General features: G+C 37.1%; 3 protein-coding genes across 3 annotated transcripts; 2 read left to right on the plus strand and 1 right to left on the minus strand.

The window, feature by feature from the left end:
* Positions 1-1390: 1390 nt before the first annotated feature.
* LOC18053963 (ADP-ribosylation factor 1) lies at positions 1391-4567 on the plus strand. Its single transcript, XM_006450163.2, has 8 exons — positions 1391-1600; positions 1680-1718; positions 1828-1890; positions 2383-2401; positions 2727-2838; positions 3296-3343; positions 3601-3731; positions 4151-4567. The coding sequence occupies exons 1-8, from the start codon at positions 1498-1500 to the stop codon at positions 4182-4184; spliced, it is 549 nt and encodes a 182-aa protein (XP_006450226.1). The 5' UTR covers positions 1391-1497; the 3' UTR covers positions 4185-4567.
* A 1521-nt stretch (positions 4568-6088) lies between these two features.
* LOC18053964 (zinc finger protein CONSTANS-LIKE 4) lies at positions 6089-7918 on the plus strand. Its single transcript, XM_006450164.2, has 2 exons — positions 6089-7165; positions 7305-7918. The coding sequence occupies exons 1-2, from the start codon at positions 6458-6460 to the stop codon at positions 7638-7640; spliced, it is 1044 nt and encodes a 347-aa protein (XP_006450227.1). The 5' UTR covers positions 6089-6457; the 3' UTR covers positions 7641-7918.
* Positions 7919-10852: 2934 nt separating this feature from the next.
* LOC18054225 (probable protein phosphatase 2C 59) lies at positions 10853-15707 on the minus strand. The gene is made up of 9 exons (XM_006450169.2): positions 15434-15707; positions 15026-15264; positions 13535-13662; positions 12706-12804; positions 12458-12616; positions 12005-12091; positions 11817-11908; positions 11536-11610; positions 10853-11339 (listed from the first exon to the last, which is right to left on the minus strand). The coding sequence occupies exons 2-9, from the start codon at positions 15103-15105 to the stop codon at positions 11181-11183; spliced, it is 879 nt and encodes a 292-aa protein (XP_006450232.1). The 5' UTR covers positions 15106-15264; positions 15434-15707; the 3' UTR covers positions 10853-11180.
* Positions 15708-16180: the final 473 nt, after the last annotated feature.

The following is a 16180-nucleotide window of genomic DNA, read 5'->3' on the forward strand; positions in this document are numbered from 1 at the left end:
GCAAAGTCACACGCACTAGCAAAAGCAAAGTAACATAACGCCAAGTCACCAACAATTTACAAAGTAACCTAAAAGCAAAATAACATGACGTCAAGTCACCAACAATTTGCAAACAAAAAACCCTAAGCTTCCCCGTCGTCACACACACTAGCAACACTCAATACTGGTTGGATACACTCTCGACACGGATTTGAAGGACATCGGCCGCGCGATCCCGGCGAGAGCAAGCCATCTTCTTTCCCAAGTCCATCAAGTCACTTCACATTCACTGGTTCTAGCTGAACAATTTCACTATCACAACCTTCAAGATCGCCACCCATACGGCTTCTCCTGGTTCCCATCGTGGACGGCTCAGTAATCACCACTTTTCGACAGGCGCAACAGCCCTGGTGAAGGATTAGACCGTGTTTGGTTTCCGAAACTTCGCCATTTCAATTAATTGTGGCTTTATTTGAACAATTAATTTCGGTGTTATATTAATGTATTATTGTAACTTTATTTGAACAATTAAGCTTGGTGTGTTATATTTTGAAACTTTGAACGTATTATTGTAGCTTTATTTGAATAATTAGTCTCGATGTGTTATATTTTGAAACTTTAAATGTATTATTTTAACTTTATTTAAATAATTAATTTATTTAAATTTTATTCAATTTTAAATTTAATTGGTAGTAAAATTTTTTTATATTAGATTTTTTTTATTTCATTAGTTGGAGAGAACAAAAAAATTTTAATTCGAAAACTAATGCGCAAAATAGTGGATGGGATATGGATTGAGTCAATCCACATCCGATCCGCAGACGTATGGATTGGATATGTATTGAGTTAAATCCGCATCCGATCCGCAGATGTATGGATTGGATTGGATTGAAAAATTATAATCCGCAAAATCATGGATCGTATATGGATTGATGTCCAATCCGTAAAATCCGATCCGCGAACACCCCTACGAGTGTTGTGTGATAGAAATACCATTTTTATTTTTGAATTGTTTGAAGCAAGTATGATTTTTTTAATTAAAGTTTAGAAATTGTTAAATTTTTTTCAGCAATATTTTCTTTTAGGTAGTGAATATGCAGTGAGTTATTTTTGTTATTTCATGAGCGTGCTGGGAGCAATACATATTTCATACTATTAACGAACAGCAACCTACTGGTCGCCAGTGCCGCAAGCGTGTCTTTTTGGCCTTAGGGTAGTTTGGTCATTTTGTTGATCCACTAACAGTTATTGGATGCAAATACAAACGGCAGGGGAGGTTTTTAAAATTACGGTCATACTTTCTATCTAAGTGTCAATACGCCAAACCTCAGGGGAGGTCCCTAAAAATTACCCTAATTTATATATTAAAAAATCAGTTTCCAATAGTTACAAAATTTCGTTTTCCATTTGTATAAAACAAGCAGTTTTTTCGAGTGAGCTGTTACGAAAGTTAATCGACCATCGATTAGGAGGAGCAATATCCCCAGCGATTGACAGCTACAAAATCAGAACAAAAAAATGGGCATAATGTTTAGTAGAATGTTCTCTTCTCTCTTCGGCAACAAAGAAGCTCGAATCCTGGTACTCGGTCTCGACAATGCCGGCAAAACCACAATCCTCTGTAACTTCTCACCCTCCCTGTACCCATGTTTTAGGTTTTTCTTTTTTTATTGATAATTTTGGGAATTTGTGTGATACAGATCGGCTACAAATGGGAGAAGTAGTGTCCACAATACCAAGTAGGTTTTATTTTAGTTAACAATTTCCAAGCTTTAGTTTTAGTACTTAATTTTGTTCTGATGGGCCACTTGATTTGGCATTTTTGTTTTTGATTTTGATTGGATGTAGCAATTGGGTTTAACGTTGAAACGGTACAGTACAACAACATCAAGTTCCAAGTTTGGGATTTAGGTAAGTCAATTATTTTCTTTCATAACCTTTTACTACAATTCATTGGTTAAACTGATCGATAGCAACCATGCGAGAAGACCCTTTGATTATGCTACTGAGTAGTTGAGTGAATCTTATTTATTTTATGTTTGTAACTGTTGCGCTTCTACTTACCTTTTGAATATGTACTAACTATCCACACACTTGTTCTTGACAATCAGCAATTTCATTCCACAGCGACTTTGGATTAATAATCAAAACCTCTCAATACCCTTAGTCCATATCTTAGTTAAACCCATTGGGATTTTGCTTTAATAGCATAAGTAAGGTCAATTTGAGTTAACTGAGCTGTCAATAAGTTTCCATAGTGGTTTACACTCTCAACTGTTCTCGTGTTGGGTTTAAGGTTCTTGAAAGAGGTTCAGTTGTTACATTTAAGTCATTACGTTTTTATGCAGCTGAAGTGTTCATGTTTGTTTCATAGTTGAATTGACTAGTGGTTTATTGCAACAGGTGGGCAAACAAGCATAAGGTAATCCATTTGTACTCTGCTTCTTTTTGAGAGTATTGTTTCTGTATTTTCTGTTCTGAACCTGCAAGTAAATGCCTGGCAATATTGATTTAAGATGAAATTTTAATTAAATGGTAATCAGGCTTCTTGGCTTTATCTCTAAATACCATGCGATAGATGCCACATAGACACTAAAAGCTGCTTGTCTCTCCAATGATCATATTTATTTATATTTTTTGCTTTCTGAATGAGCGATTCAGCATGCAGTAAATGGTGTGCCACTCCAAACAACTGACCTCATAATTTTTTTCCTGAGGTAGATTTCTGTACCTTCCTTTTCTTACAGGCCATACTGGAGATGCTATTTCCCAAATACTGAAGCTGTGATATATGTTGTTGATTCAAGTGACACTGATAGAATTCAAACAGCCAAAGAGGAATTTCATGCAATTTTAGAGGTATTCTCATGCAATTTTAGAAGTATATAGTTATACCACCAGCAATAAGTAAAGGATGATATATTTATAATTAATTCCTATTTACTGCCTTTTGATTCATAGATTTAAAGGCTAATTAGCTGGTGATGCATGTTGGTGGTTTACTGTATGGTATACTGCTAAGATTGGATCTCCCTCTCAACTTGAACATAGCATTTGGCATACTATACTTGGACCTGGAGTCTTGGACCATTAGATTTTGTTAACATTACTTTTCATTATGATTTCCTTATTAGCCAGATTCGTTAAAGCTTTGAAATTTAAAATAAGAGAAATAATCTGCCTCATTGGTTTCCTGTTGAGTCAGGGACAATAATTTATCATCTCGTATTTGCCGTAAATTGTGAATAACTTGCATGCTTTTCAAAGATTAATGGGCTATCAAAATGTTTATGTATGTCATTTCACCTTTGGACAGGAGGAAGAGCTGAAAGGTGCAGTTGCCCTCATTTTCGCTAACAAGCAGGTCACAATTGTTTCTTTTCTATTCTCAACAATTAATTATTTCGAAAATCTTGACATTTACATACATCCTTAAAGTCTGAAATTGGTTTATTACTCTAGCTGCTTTACATTAGAGTTCCCATTATCCAGATATCTTGCTTAGAAGGGGAATGCGCTGAAATAATTTCGATCGTGGCTAAAAAATAGTCATCAACGGGAATCTCTTAACTTTTTTTTTTTAAATAATTCTTAATGTTGAAGCGTTTCTCATACGAACAGGACCTCCCTGGTGCACTTGATGATGCTGCTGTGTCTGAGGCCTTGGAGTTGCACAAAATAAAAAACCGCCAGTGGGCCATTTTTAAAACTTGTGCAATAAAGGGTGAAGGCCTCTTTGAAGGCATGGACTGGTAAGCATTGTTCCCTATCCGGCTGTCTGAAATGTGGCATTTGCATTGGCGACTGAATTAATTTTACACGCTATAAGTAATCTTGATTGAGCTTTCTACTATTAAAGTTCATTCAAGTTGGTTTCTTACTGCTTTTGGTGCCACTGTCACCTAGATTTTATAGGACCTACTGAGATATAGTTGTATTAACGTTGTTCCTCCTTACACCATTTCTCTTTCTTGTTGGAAAGTGGAGGTGCATGCTCATTCTTGAAGCTCCAATTGAGATTGGTTGTGAACAAAGTCATCTATTTAAAACTTGGGAAATGTACTTGCACCTACTGACATCTTAAATTCAGCATTGCATCTATGTTTCTTGCCTGTTAGTGAAATCTTTTGTGATTATTTTGACATTTGGTTAATGATAACTTAAACTGCAGGTTGAGTAATACTCTCAAGTCTGGAGGCAGTTAACTTCATTTGTGAAATTTATGGGGCAAGCATACCGTCAAGATGTCAATCTCCAGTCCAGGACTGACAAGTGGTATCACCGCTGCTGGGTATGATTGGATTTCCATATCTTTCAATTCCAATATGGTCTTCCCTTAATAGTTGGAGTTTGTATCATTTCTATTGATCAAAAAGTGGGGTAGAAAGATGATTAATGGGAGAAAGATATTAGATACTCATTATGGCCGAGAAAGTGAAGCACACGCCTTATTTTCTTCCTTTTTCTTCATTTTTGTTGGATGTTGTAGCCTTAGTAGGAAAGATTGGTGCCAAACAAAACTCTTCTTAGTCTTCATGAAAGAACATGTCGTCCGTGCATTAGTAGTGTGCTTCAATCAGTTGGGGTATGTTTGGTTCTCTTTTGATTCAATTTAACTTTGAGAGCGCATAAAATGTTTTGTAAACACTGGATTTTTACTGGGACTTCCTACCCACATTAGCTCTTGTAGGATGCAGCTTGGATATATAACTCTTTCCTCTACACACTCATGCTTAATTGCTAAATGATTCTGCCCCACCTACACAGTATCTCAATCGCAAACAAACCCTTGCTTGACCCTCCCTCACTTGACTTGAGTAGGCAATAAAAGCAATGTTGAAACACAACAATCATGTAACCTGCCCTTGTGTGTAAACGTGAAGTGTATTCTTATGTTTCATATGAACGCCCGAAAAAGCAAATGGTTCAATTTTCAACTCCCAAAGACTTTTTAGCTGTTGCAGTAGGACTAATTGAAAAGGGGAGACCCAGAGAGAGAGAGAGAGATGGGTGGAGTTGTTATTGAAGTTTTTTTTTTGAGAAGAAAACTCCAACCTTGTGAAGTTGAACCGAACGAAAGTAGTCTTTATAAAAGGGGAGCAGTGGAAAACTCCAACCATGTGACACATGCATGATGTAACTTTTAACAGCTGGGCACTGCACGCAGTCTATCCAAAGCTGATTTAACTTTCATCATTCTGGTTTATTGATTGTACGTACGGCTGCTTTTAAAGTGGTTCAATTTTTACCAATTTTGTGGGCGTCACGCTGTATGAATGAGATTTTCACATGGCCAGATGAAAAAAATGTGTTTTGTTTTTTTTTTTTCATTATTGTATTTTTGTCATATGCGCGCGACGCGTTTTTAACCACTTTAGGTTCTGTGCGTGTGCATGGTGAAATAAAAACCCTATTTATAGTAATAAAAAAAAACCCTATTTATAAAATAAATATTGATGCTGATAATGATAGGTAAGTATAATTCTTAAAAATTGATAGTTTTGATTAAATAATAAGGATATTTCATTAAATAAAAAAAGACAATTGAGTGCACATTATCAACGATCAAATGGTGGTTGGTGAATTTCATCACAACTTAAACATGCTAGTACGGTAAGTTCAACCTACCTAAACTTTTTTAGTGGATTAATTATTGGGCGAGAATACACACACACCTTCAGCCTTAAAACATGAAGTATGAACCTTATCCCAATGCGTAAAACGTTCCGATCAAATTAATCAGTCTTTTTATTAGGACGGCCCACTACTATTAATTCCTGACCCTAGCTATCATGATCAAAATTACATTAAAAGGCACACCCCAGAACAGTGTCCAGCTGCTACACATCGTACAATAACCTTGCATCCCAAACCACATTGCCAAGCCATAGTCATGACACGGTCATGGATATGGTGGTCAGTGGTCACCACCCTCCGTCTCCATCCGTCCCTTCACTACTCGATTGCCAATTCTTGAGTTGTGGCAATGCCTGTGGGTCCCACTCCCACTCCCACACCCACACCCACAGCCATTGTCAATATTCATTCAATCGTTTTTGTCCCTTTGCTATGCTGCCCCCCCATCTTTATCTTATTTACTCCATTTAAATCCATGTCATCGCCTCAACGTGGTCCCGACTCTTAATACCGACGCGACAGCAGCTCCTTCGTTTAATCCCCTCGCAAAACTCAATTTTCACGTCCAAGCCTCTATACAATCCATTTATCTGGCTAAGCCTCGACCATGTGGCTTCCTCTCATTGGGTATTCTCCAGATCTCCCTGGTCCCACCAGATAGCTAAGACACTGACTGTTTACTCTCGAGTCTGAACACCTAGCCCATGTACTCTACGCAAGAGTCGGAAATTTCAGCATTTGTGTAATAAACGAAAAGGGCGAACTACACAGAGAGCAAGTCAGAGAGAGAGAGAGAGAGAGTGTTTTAAAATTTTTGAACTGACTCGTTGCGTTGAGAGAAATGGCATCCAAGCTGTGTGACTCGTGCAAATCGGCAACAGCGACTGTGTTCTGCCGGGCCGACTCGGCGTTCTTGTGTGTCAACTGCGACACCAAAATCCACGCGGCCAACAAGCTGGCGTCGCGCCACGCGCGTGTCTGGGTTTGCGAGGTGTGTGAGCAGGCACCGGCCCACGTCACGTGCAAGGCAGACGCTGCGGCGCTCTGCGTCACGTGCGACCGCGACATCCATTCCGCCAACCCACTGGCCCGGCGCCACGAGCGAGTCCCCGTGACACCCTTCTACGACTCAGTCGACTCCTCTGCCGTCAAGCAAGGCAACGGCGGAGTAGTCAACTTCTTAGACGAAGACCGCTACTTGGACCACGTCGACGGGAGAAGCGGTGACGTCAGCAGGGAGGAAGCAGAGGCGGCTTCGTGGCTGCTGCCGATCCCGAAGGTGGCGGATTTGAACACGGGTCAGGCGCAGGAGCCGTATGTGTTCCCGGATATGGATCCGTATTTGGATTTAGAGTACGGGCATGTGGATACGAAGCTAGAAGCCCAGGAGCAAAACAGTTCGGGCACTGACGGTGTTGTTCCCGTACAAACCAGAAACGTTAACGCTAACGGCCATTTGGTCAACGATGCATGCTTTGACCTCGATTTTCCAGGCTCCAAATCTTACGGTTATGGCTACAACTCTCACTCGCAGTGCCTCAGTCAGAGTGTAAGTTAACTTTTTTCTTCCTCCTCCCTTTTGTTTATTTAGACTCGTTTTACTTTGCTTTTTGTTGTTTATTTATTTATTTATTTATTTATCTTAAAAAATTGCATTAATAATATAAATGGAGTTGTGGGGGATGCAGGTGTCGTCGTCATCGTTGGAGGTGGGAGTGGTGCCAGATGGAAGTAGTGCGATGACGGACATAACGAATCCGTACGGCAAAGGAGTGGGGGTGGAGGCAGGGAATCAGACGGTGGTGCAGATTTCGGCAGCGGATAGGGAGGCGAGGGTGTTGAGGTACAGAGAGAAGAGGAAGAATCGAAAGTTCGAGAAGACGATACGGTACGCTTCGAGGAAAGCGTATGCGGAGATGAGGCCGAGGATCAAAGGGAGGTTCGCGAAGCGTACGGATCTCGAAGTGGAACCGGCCGATCGTAGTAGTAGCATTTACGGATTCGGCATCGTTCCGTCGTTTTAATTTTTTTTTTTTTTTTTTTTGGTTGGTCTCCGTCTTCAATAAAGTGTTTCCTGCTCTCCGTTTTGTAAATATAAACAGGTGATAATGAGACGTGTTTGATCGACGCGATCTGGACCGTCGATTTGTAGAAGTTTTCATGTACTAATTTTTTTTTTTTGTGGCTTTGTAATGAACCTGTGATGATGATCATGATGATGTTTTTGGGCTGTAAAGCTCATGGATCATCTTTTTGACCCTCTTTTTAATCTGAACATTTGAATCCTTTTAGGTGTATCAAATTCTGAATGCTGATAGGTAACGTGATGCAAAGATTAGAGGGTGTTGGAAATATTAAAATATGGTTTTGCCCTTCTTGCCCATTTGACCATCTTTTTTTTTTTTTTTTTTTTTTTTTACATTTGAGGTTTACCGATTCGGCAAAAGCAATTTTAAATCCCGATAATGCGGCTGCCATGTTTGAATATTCAACTCCACTTTGGAAGAAATCCAACTTAATGCGCTTGACTTTCCATAATTTATATCAAAAACAAAATTCCACCCGAAAATTATTCGAAGAAAATCATTTTAAATGCGGCAGCCAGTTGAAAGGCCACTTGATGTCTTGAACTTGGCAAACAAATAACAAATTAGAAAAAAAAAAAAGAATCGCAATGGACTAAGGTTTGTTTGTTTGGTACTGAAGAGTTAGTAATTTTTAAATAATTATTATTATTGAAAAAAATTATAATTATAAAATAAACATTAATAGTGCATAATAAATATTATTTTTAAATAATAAAATAATGAAAGTATTATGTATTTTACATTGTATAATTACAAGTGGTGGATCAAATAAAGAGCAAAATTATGTTGCAACTGTGGTATAGTACCAATGTCGTTTTTTGCCCGTTGGATCCATAGTACATTAGCTGGATCTAATCGCTGAAAGCAACTGTGGTACCATACCACAGTTGCAACATAGTTGGACCCTCAAATCAATTTAGTTTTTAAGTCACAATAATTAATGTTTATCGAACGCTTAATACTGAACTACAACTATCTAACTTTAGTGCTAAATAAAACCCAAATAGAGTTAGTGATCAACCCTCCGAGATATATTTCTTTACACAATATATTCTTGCAGAGTTTGTATTCACTCTCACAGGATATGCCGAAAGTACCAAAATTTTCGTTGGTGATTAAACATCATATTAGTATTTGAAGAAACAAACTAGTTGATGGCTCCCTCAATTTTAACAGACGGTGGCAAAATTCATCAGTTATTAAAGTCCACCACAATGTAAAACCTTGTGACACTAGTGCAGTAGTCGTGCTTATCAAGTTTCGGTTGTTACTTTCTTTTCTTTTTCCACTTTTATGGCTTTTGTTTTTTTATGACAGAATTCCAATTCTTGGCAAGCAAGGCAAATGCGTGTTCCACTTTCCACATAAAAAAAAAAAAAATTGTTTTATGTCACACAATTCCAATCCTTGACAAGCAAGGCAGAGTCAATCTTTGACGACGCTATGATTTCAATAATTTACAATTAAATAAACTGAAAGGAGACTCCATTAATCAGTATATATAAGCTCTCATCACTGGCCTTTCCCATTGCATTGTGATTGTCTTGATTTCTAACAAATACGACAATTTAAAATGAAAAAAAAAAAAAAGAAGAAAGAGAGAGGATGATACCACAAAAGAGGGGATGAGGTCATTGAGTTGGTGAAGTGAGCTGAGTCAAATTTTGGCATACAATTAAAGTAGCAGGAAGGATTCGTTCGCTCACTAAAAATTTAGTCCAATTGCTGGAAGCTTTGTTTAAAGTTCAGTGGCTAAAAGCCTTTATTTAAGTCCGGCTCACTATTTGGCTAAAAACTTATAAGGGGTACTGATATTTTAATTTATCTCACCAACTCTCATTTCTTAATTACCTCTAATTATTATTTTTTAAATACTCCTATTCATATATATATATATATATATATATATATATATATGGGGCACTATTTCAATCTGGATTCCCATATTGGAATAGTGTCGGGAATCAAATCTTTTTTTTTTTTTTTTTGGCTGCACATGGTGGGCATGTACAGCCAATGTTGGCCTTTGGATGTAAATCCAAAGGCCATCCCAGATGTTGTTCCAGTGCGGGAATCCCGGATTAAAACAACATATATATATATATTTATATAGAGGGCATTGTTCCAATTCGGAATTCCCGAATTAAAACGGTGTCTGGGGATCATTTGGGGGCCGTTGGATTGAAATCGAACGGCCCCAAAATTTTCTTTTTTTTTTTTTGTTGGCTGCACCTGGTGAAGCCCACCATATGCAGCCAATGTTGGCCTTTGAATTTACATCCAAAAGCCATCCCGGATGCTGTTCCAGTGGGGGATCCCGCACTATATATATATATATATATATATATCTTGTAATTTGACAGGTCCAAGCCTGCACGCTCCAACCTTCTTCTTTATTATGAAAGTTTGTGAGGTGATCCCACCACCGGAAACTCCATAATCACAGCTAGTGACGCTGGGGAAGAATATGAAATCGTACTCACCCAATGTTGCAGGTACTAAAATATTTCACATTAAGAAAATTCTTGATCGAAAATGATAATTAGAAATTAGAGTTTTGAGTTCATGGTCCAATCAATAGAATTAATCTAGGAGCTTTGGTATATCACAAAATATACATATTGTCTTCCGTGCTGTTTATTGTTTCTTGACACTTTTAAGTCACTGTTTTTGATCTGATTACCTATGTCTATTTTCCAGGGGTTGTAAAACTGGTAGTTCCCGGTAGTAAGGCCACTCCACAAACTTTCATGGTTAGAGCCTGGAGGCCTGGAGTTGTTGAGCTGAAAAGAAGATTACTCTTTATTTTCATTTCCACCTTTAGAAAGGCTTAAAAGAGCACGATGAAGAGAGCACATTGGTTCGCTCGTCGTACGTAATGGCATAATTGCCTTGACGAGATAGCTTCACACTAATCTGAGTGCTCCCCCTTTCTCTCTCTCTCTTTTTGCGTGGGTACACAGCACATGTTTATTTGTGTGGTTTGCAACCCATGCCATATCAATTCTGCAAAATGCTCACATCAAAGTCAGATAAGGTAACAACCGTGATCTAACATTTAGTAGAAAATCATTTCACTCGGGTCAAACTCCACATTCCAAACAGAGGGTGAAAGTTATGGACTTACCAAAAACAAATGAAAACGCATATTAAACTATGAGCAACAGAAGTGTTTCATCTACATTTACAACATAGGAAATTGAAACTTTAGAAGTCTTTGCCAATTCTTTACACATGCATACATACACATTTCTAGCTACATTTCGAGGACCGAGAACAGATGTTAAACTTCGGACACATCTATTCCAGAGACTGATAATACGTAATACACATTAACGGCCGGGGTAAGCTTTTTGTTCATGTTCTATCATTACAAAGTACAACGAAACTGTAATTTTTCTATGACTACTAGCTGTAGACCACTGAAAGGATGCCCATGTAGAGAACAAAAGCAGAGCGGTGGCTATGAAAGGATGTTCATGCAGAGCCAGGAAAGGATGAACCACCTTGATTGGCCAAGAACCGAACAACGACACAGGTGATGTTGTCTGCGCTGCCTCTCTGATATGCCTCCTGCATCAGCCTCTTCGCTGCCTCCTCTGGATCCTGGATTGGTTTGATCATCGCAACAGCTTCCTGAGAAAATAATGAAGCACAGATAAAATTAGAAAAGCATGTTATACAGTTTGATTAACCATGTGCTGTCCCTCCACAATATGTATATTCAATGGAGATTTCAAAAATAAATTCAGAGACAAAGCTAGATCAATCTGTATTGGACTGAAAAACACTTAAAAAAGGTATTATAAGAAGAGAACGAAATGCTTCAAACCTCATTTGTGACGACATCCCAAAGTCCATCACTTGCAAGGATAAGAAACTCAAGGGAGCTGTCAATAACTTCCTCCTGCAATAATCAAAGAGATATCATTGGCTAAAATATGCACAAAAGATGGACAGAAGGCTAATGATTGTCAGCTTTCCTATACTTTTTCACTCATATTTATCTGAATATTCATTGTCTGTATAATCAAAACCTTATCTCCCGATCATTTATCAATTTAGACAAAGTATGATTTATAACAAAATAAACTTCAACATCAGGTATCAGACCTGAATTTCGGGATCAGCAACAACATACTGCTTCAAGAGTCTGTCACCAAATGCGCGAGAAACGGCAAGAACTCCTCCCACTCTCCAAGTTCCTAACAGTAATATAGTCAGTCATAAATACAAAATGTCTGGTTGAACGGTCGGTGGTTCAAAGAGAACAACTGTGACTCGTTATGTAAGATCCTTACCAGCCCACATCACAAACCCTCCTGCATCCTCAATCCGTTGACGCTCATCTGTTTGGTCTGGTTTGTGATCTCGCGATACGGCAATAGCTTCAGGAAATCACAATATATTTTTCGATAAGTTTATCATTTAACAAGTCAAAACCATCGCAATAGAGGGAAAAAAGAAATCCAGAAAAGATTATCAAACAGTATAAACGTAATAACTTAAATTTAGTAATAATATATCCACATATATGTATAATATGTGCATGAATGAATGTATGTTTTTACGTATATGAATAAGTGCATATCCAAACATAGTTCTACAAGAGATGTAGCCCATCAAGACAACACTTCAAACCAGTCAAGAAGCTTGAAGACCAAGCTCATGGAAGGTCACAACAAACCGTAATATTAAACTTCTTTGAAAGGAAAAAAAAAAAAAAAAAAAACCTAATGAGTTTTAAGTCTCACCATTACCGCCCCTGCATATAACAGCTCTGGAGTCACCCACATTTGCAACAAGTAAGCGATCACCAACAAGGATGGCAGTGGAAGCAGTAGATCCAGCATCCCTGTTTTGATTGTTTTCTGACTTCAGAAATTCCGAGTCTGTGTGGCTGTATGCATCAGCTGGAGATTTGGAGCAATTATAGAAAAGCAAGAAATCAGTATGATGAAAACTAAACTTATAGAACATTATTAGTTACAAAGTATATAACCTATTGCCGATTTGGTATCAGATATGAACTTTGGATGCCTGATCAGATTGCTGAAGAGGTTGTGTTTCACATACTCAGCAGCTCGTGCACCCCCATGACCTGAAAGCACCATTTGAAATATTACCAATCATAAACTCTGTACAACTAAGTACTTGTTGTAATGTGGCAGAGATAATGCCAGAACCATATACAATTAGCTAGCATCATATGCCTTTTACATGCTTCATAGCAAGGCCTTATTTCTTACTGACACCTAGCAAGAAAAGCTAAACCTGTGGTAGGAACTACCTCACCATAAAGTCCACTATTTTAAATCCCTCACCAAAACCAATAACTGCCCTTGGCAAATGGCTTCAAGCACTGCAACCACATTGGGGCAGATACCAATTTCAAGAATCTGCATAAAATCCCTTCAGCCACATCCCACAGATAATCACATAAGGAGGCACAATCTATTAACAATTTTACATTCTCTTAATACATCTTGAGAAGAGGATCAACATCTGGGTGGAAGAAGATAATAAACCATATCCCACAGAACAGAAGGAATTATGAAACCAAGAAGTTGAGACTAAAATAGGAATCTAAACATATCTGAATAGCCACACTATCCTCAAACATGCACATTGTTTCATCTCAAGCAAAACTAAAGGGAAAGTACCTCCATGTGATTAGTGAATGCCATATATAATTTACTTAGTTAATTAGTATTACTTCAAATTATACTTCCTTCATCAATCTCATTATAAGTCTATACTCTGAAAGGTTATCTTTTCATATTCACAAGATCAACACATAACAGAGTTTAAAAAAGGAAGAAAGAGAGTACCATCAAAAACTCCAAAGAGGCCTACTATCTCTCCTTCGACGCCATCAATTCTGGTCTCATAAAAATCTTCCATAGAAGACCTCTTGCCAGGAGAACTCGCATATCCGTAGCTGAACTTTCCGTTCTGACTGTTGCCATAAAATAGACCGTACTTGGTGTCAGATTCACTCTAATAGTTCAGGATGATATTCAAAGGAAACATATAACTATATTAAGTTCCTTGTTCATATCAAGGTTTCATGGGAAACAGTTGCATATCAATCACAAAGCATCAGAACTAAACCAAATCCTCAATAATGGCAAACTAGAAAGTCCAGTCAAACAATCCTTTTGCCCCTTATTTTTCATAACATGAAGTCCAACTGTCTCTAAGAGTCAACATCAACAATCCACGGGGAGTTTGATAGACTAATTTAGAGACGCAGACAAAAATGACCATTAAAATATTGCTGTTTTAGGGCAGAAAAAAGTTCAAGTAATTTTTATGGCAAAAATTTCATTGCAGAGTAATCATTTCAAAAGATTCATTCCATTTGTTTCTTTGCCTTTTGCTATTTCAGCGACAAAATTAATGGCACTTCCAATATTTAAAGCCAAATGCTTACTTCAGATCAGCAAAACCACATGTGATCCGTTAATCAAGAACAAACGAGACCATATCCTCTAGAAAATCGAAAAAACACTTTTCAGATATCAGTCAACACCGCATGACAATTTAATGTTGGGAGAATGACAGTGTAACATTTTATGAAAAAATGAACAAGATCCCAGAAAGAGTGGACCAAAAAGTAGTATGGTTCCCTCAAAATAAGAGTGGCACACGCCGAATATGACAAACCATGGCCGCATATCGACAAGACTACTAAAAAGAAAGAATCACAGAGATTTAATACACAACAAGAAACGGGCAAACTCAACAAAAGAAACAGAACATCATGAGAATACATGCTAGACCTTTCCAAATTCGGAGCTTCAAGTTCCATTAATTGCAATCGACAAAAAATCCCAAAAAAGAAAGTCAACAAATGATATCCCAACACCCAGCCAAAATCATTTTTTCCTTCACACTCTTTCTGCTTATCGTACTCTTGTTTCCAACTTTCTTTTAATTTCTTAACCAATAATACATCCCAGAAAACCTATAAAATCAAGAAGTATCCCAAGCTTTGCCCAAAATGAACTCAAACCACCAAAAACTTTTTCCTCAAGGTAACATAATACATGAAATTAGTTTACTTACAAGCAAATGTTTTCAAAGAGTCCATAACATCAACATTCATAACACATATATATCTCTAGCAATTCATAATAAATGCACAAAATTAGACAGAGCATCATCAGTAACTCAACATGTAAAGTAGAAAAACACGACCCATGCAAGCAAGCCATTAAAACACTTCATATAATTGCCAAAAGAAAAAAAAAAAGAAGGTAAAACCAAATAAGTTTTCTGGATCTAACACAAAGATCAATAATAGTAAAAGAATCAACCTAAGGCCCCCGCCGCTAGCCGGCGAATCATCGGCGTGAACCTGGCTTGAAGATGACAACACCGAGTTCAAATACCCCATGGTTTCGCTTCAAGTTCCAATTCGTTAACCACTCGGAAGAGAAAATAAATTAATAACAACGAAAGCAATAACTACAGCAGCGACAGCGTTTTGGTTAGTTACAATAGGTGATTGCACATTCGTTAGATCATTTCAATGTCACGAATTATCAAGCTCAACCTGCGCAGAAACAAAAAAACGAAAGCCAAATTAAGAAACAGAAATAAAAGCAAATGCGTGGATGATAGATCCTTTGATTAAATTCATATGCATTTTATAAATTTATATTTTAAAAAAAAAATTAAGGAAAAAAAAATGAATTAATGAGTTGAAAGAGAGAGTTTATTACCTGAAGAAGAGAAGTGAAAAGAAATGCCATAACAGAGAAAAAGAAAATAAAAGAAAAGATACGGCGCGTTTAAAACGCGTTACAAAGAAGAAAAAGACGAGAGAGGAAGTTTTAGAAAGAGAGACTATGACGACGATGATGAATTCAATAGTGATTCATTTCTTTTGTTTCAGTTTCGGTTTTGGTTTGTTGTGAATTGAAGACGCAAGCACACAAGAACCACACTTGAAGGAAATAAAAATAAAAATAAAAATAATATTAATAATAATATCAACAATAATAACAACAACAACAACAGCAGCAGCAAAATCGAAATGATTAAAAAAAAAAAACCGAAATTGTGTGTTTAATTTGAGGAATTTACATAGATTCCCTAAAATTTCATTTAATTTAAAGATGATCCCAATTATACTTTGCTTATTTTTTTATTTAAAGAGAAAAATAACATTTTAGACAACAATACCCCCTAAGTAAGTGTTATGATTAAGTTAACATTTTAAGTGTATGTAATGCACTAATCTACTAAGGTCAACCTTATAATTAGACATTTATATATTATAATGGATGATATTATAGGTTTCTAACCATATTCTTTATAGCATTTTTTTGTTTTTACTCTTTTCTTTAGATGTTAAATTTTCTCTCTTAACTACGAAGTTGGATTATGGAAGAAAAAAATATAATAACTACTAATTTTATTATAGAATTATAGTATAGGGTTAACCTTCTAATACAAACTATAATTAA

Source organism: Citrus clementina, unplaced genomic scaffold (genome assembly GCF_000493195.1).
Source record: "Citrus clementina cultivar Clemenules unplaced genomic scaffold, Citrus_clementina_v1.0 scaffold_1, whole genome shotgun sequence".
In the NCBI taxonomy this organism is placed as follows: domain Eukaryota; kingdom Viridiplantae; phylum Streptophyta; class Magnoliopsida; order Sapindales; family Rutaceae; genus Citrus; species Citrus x clementina.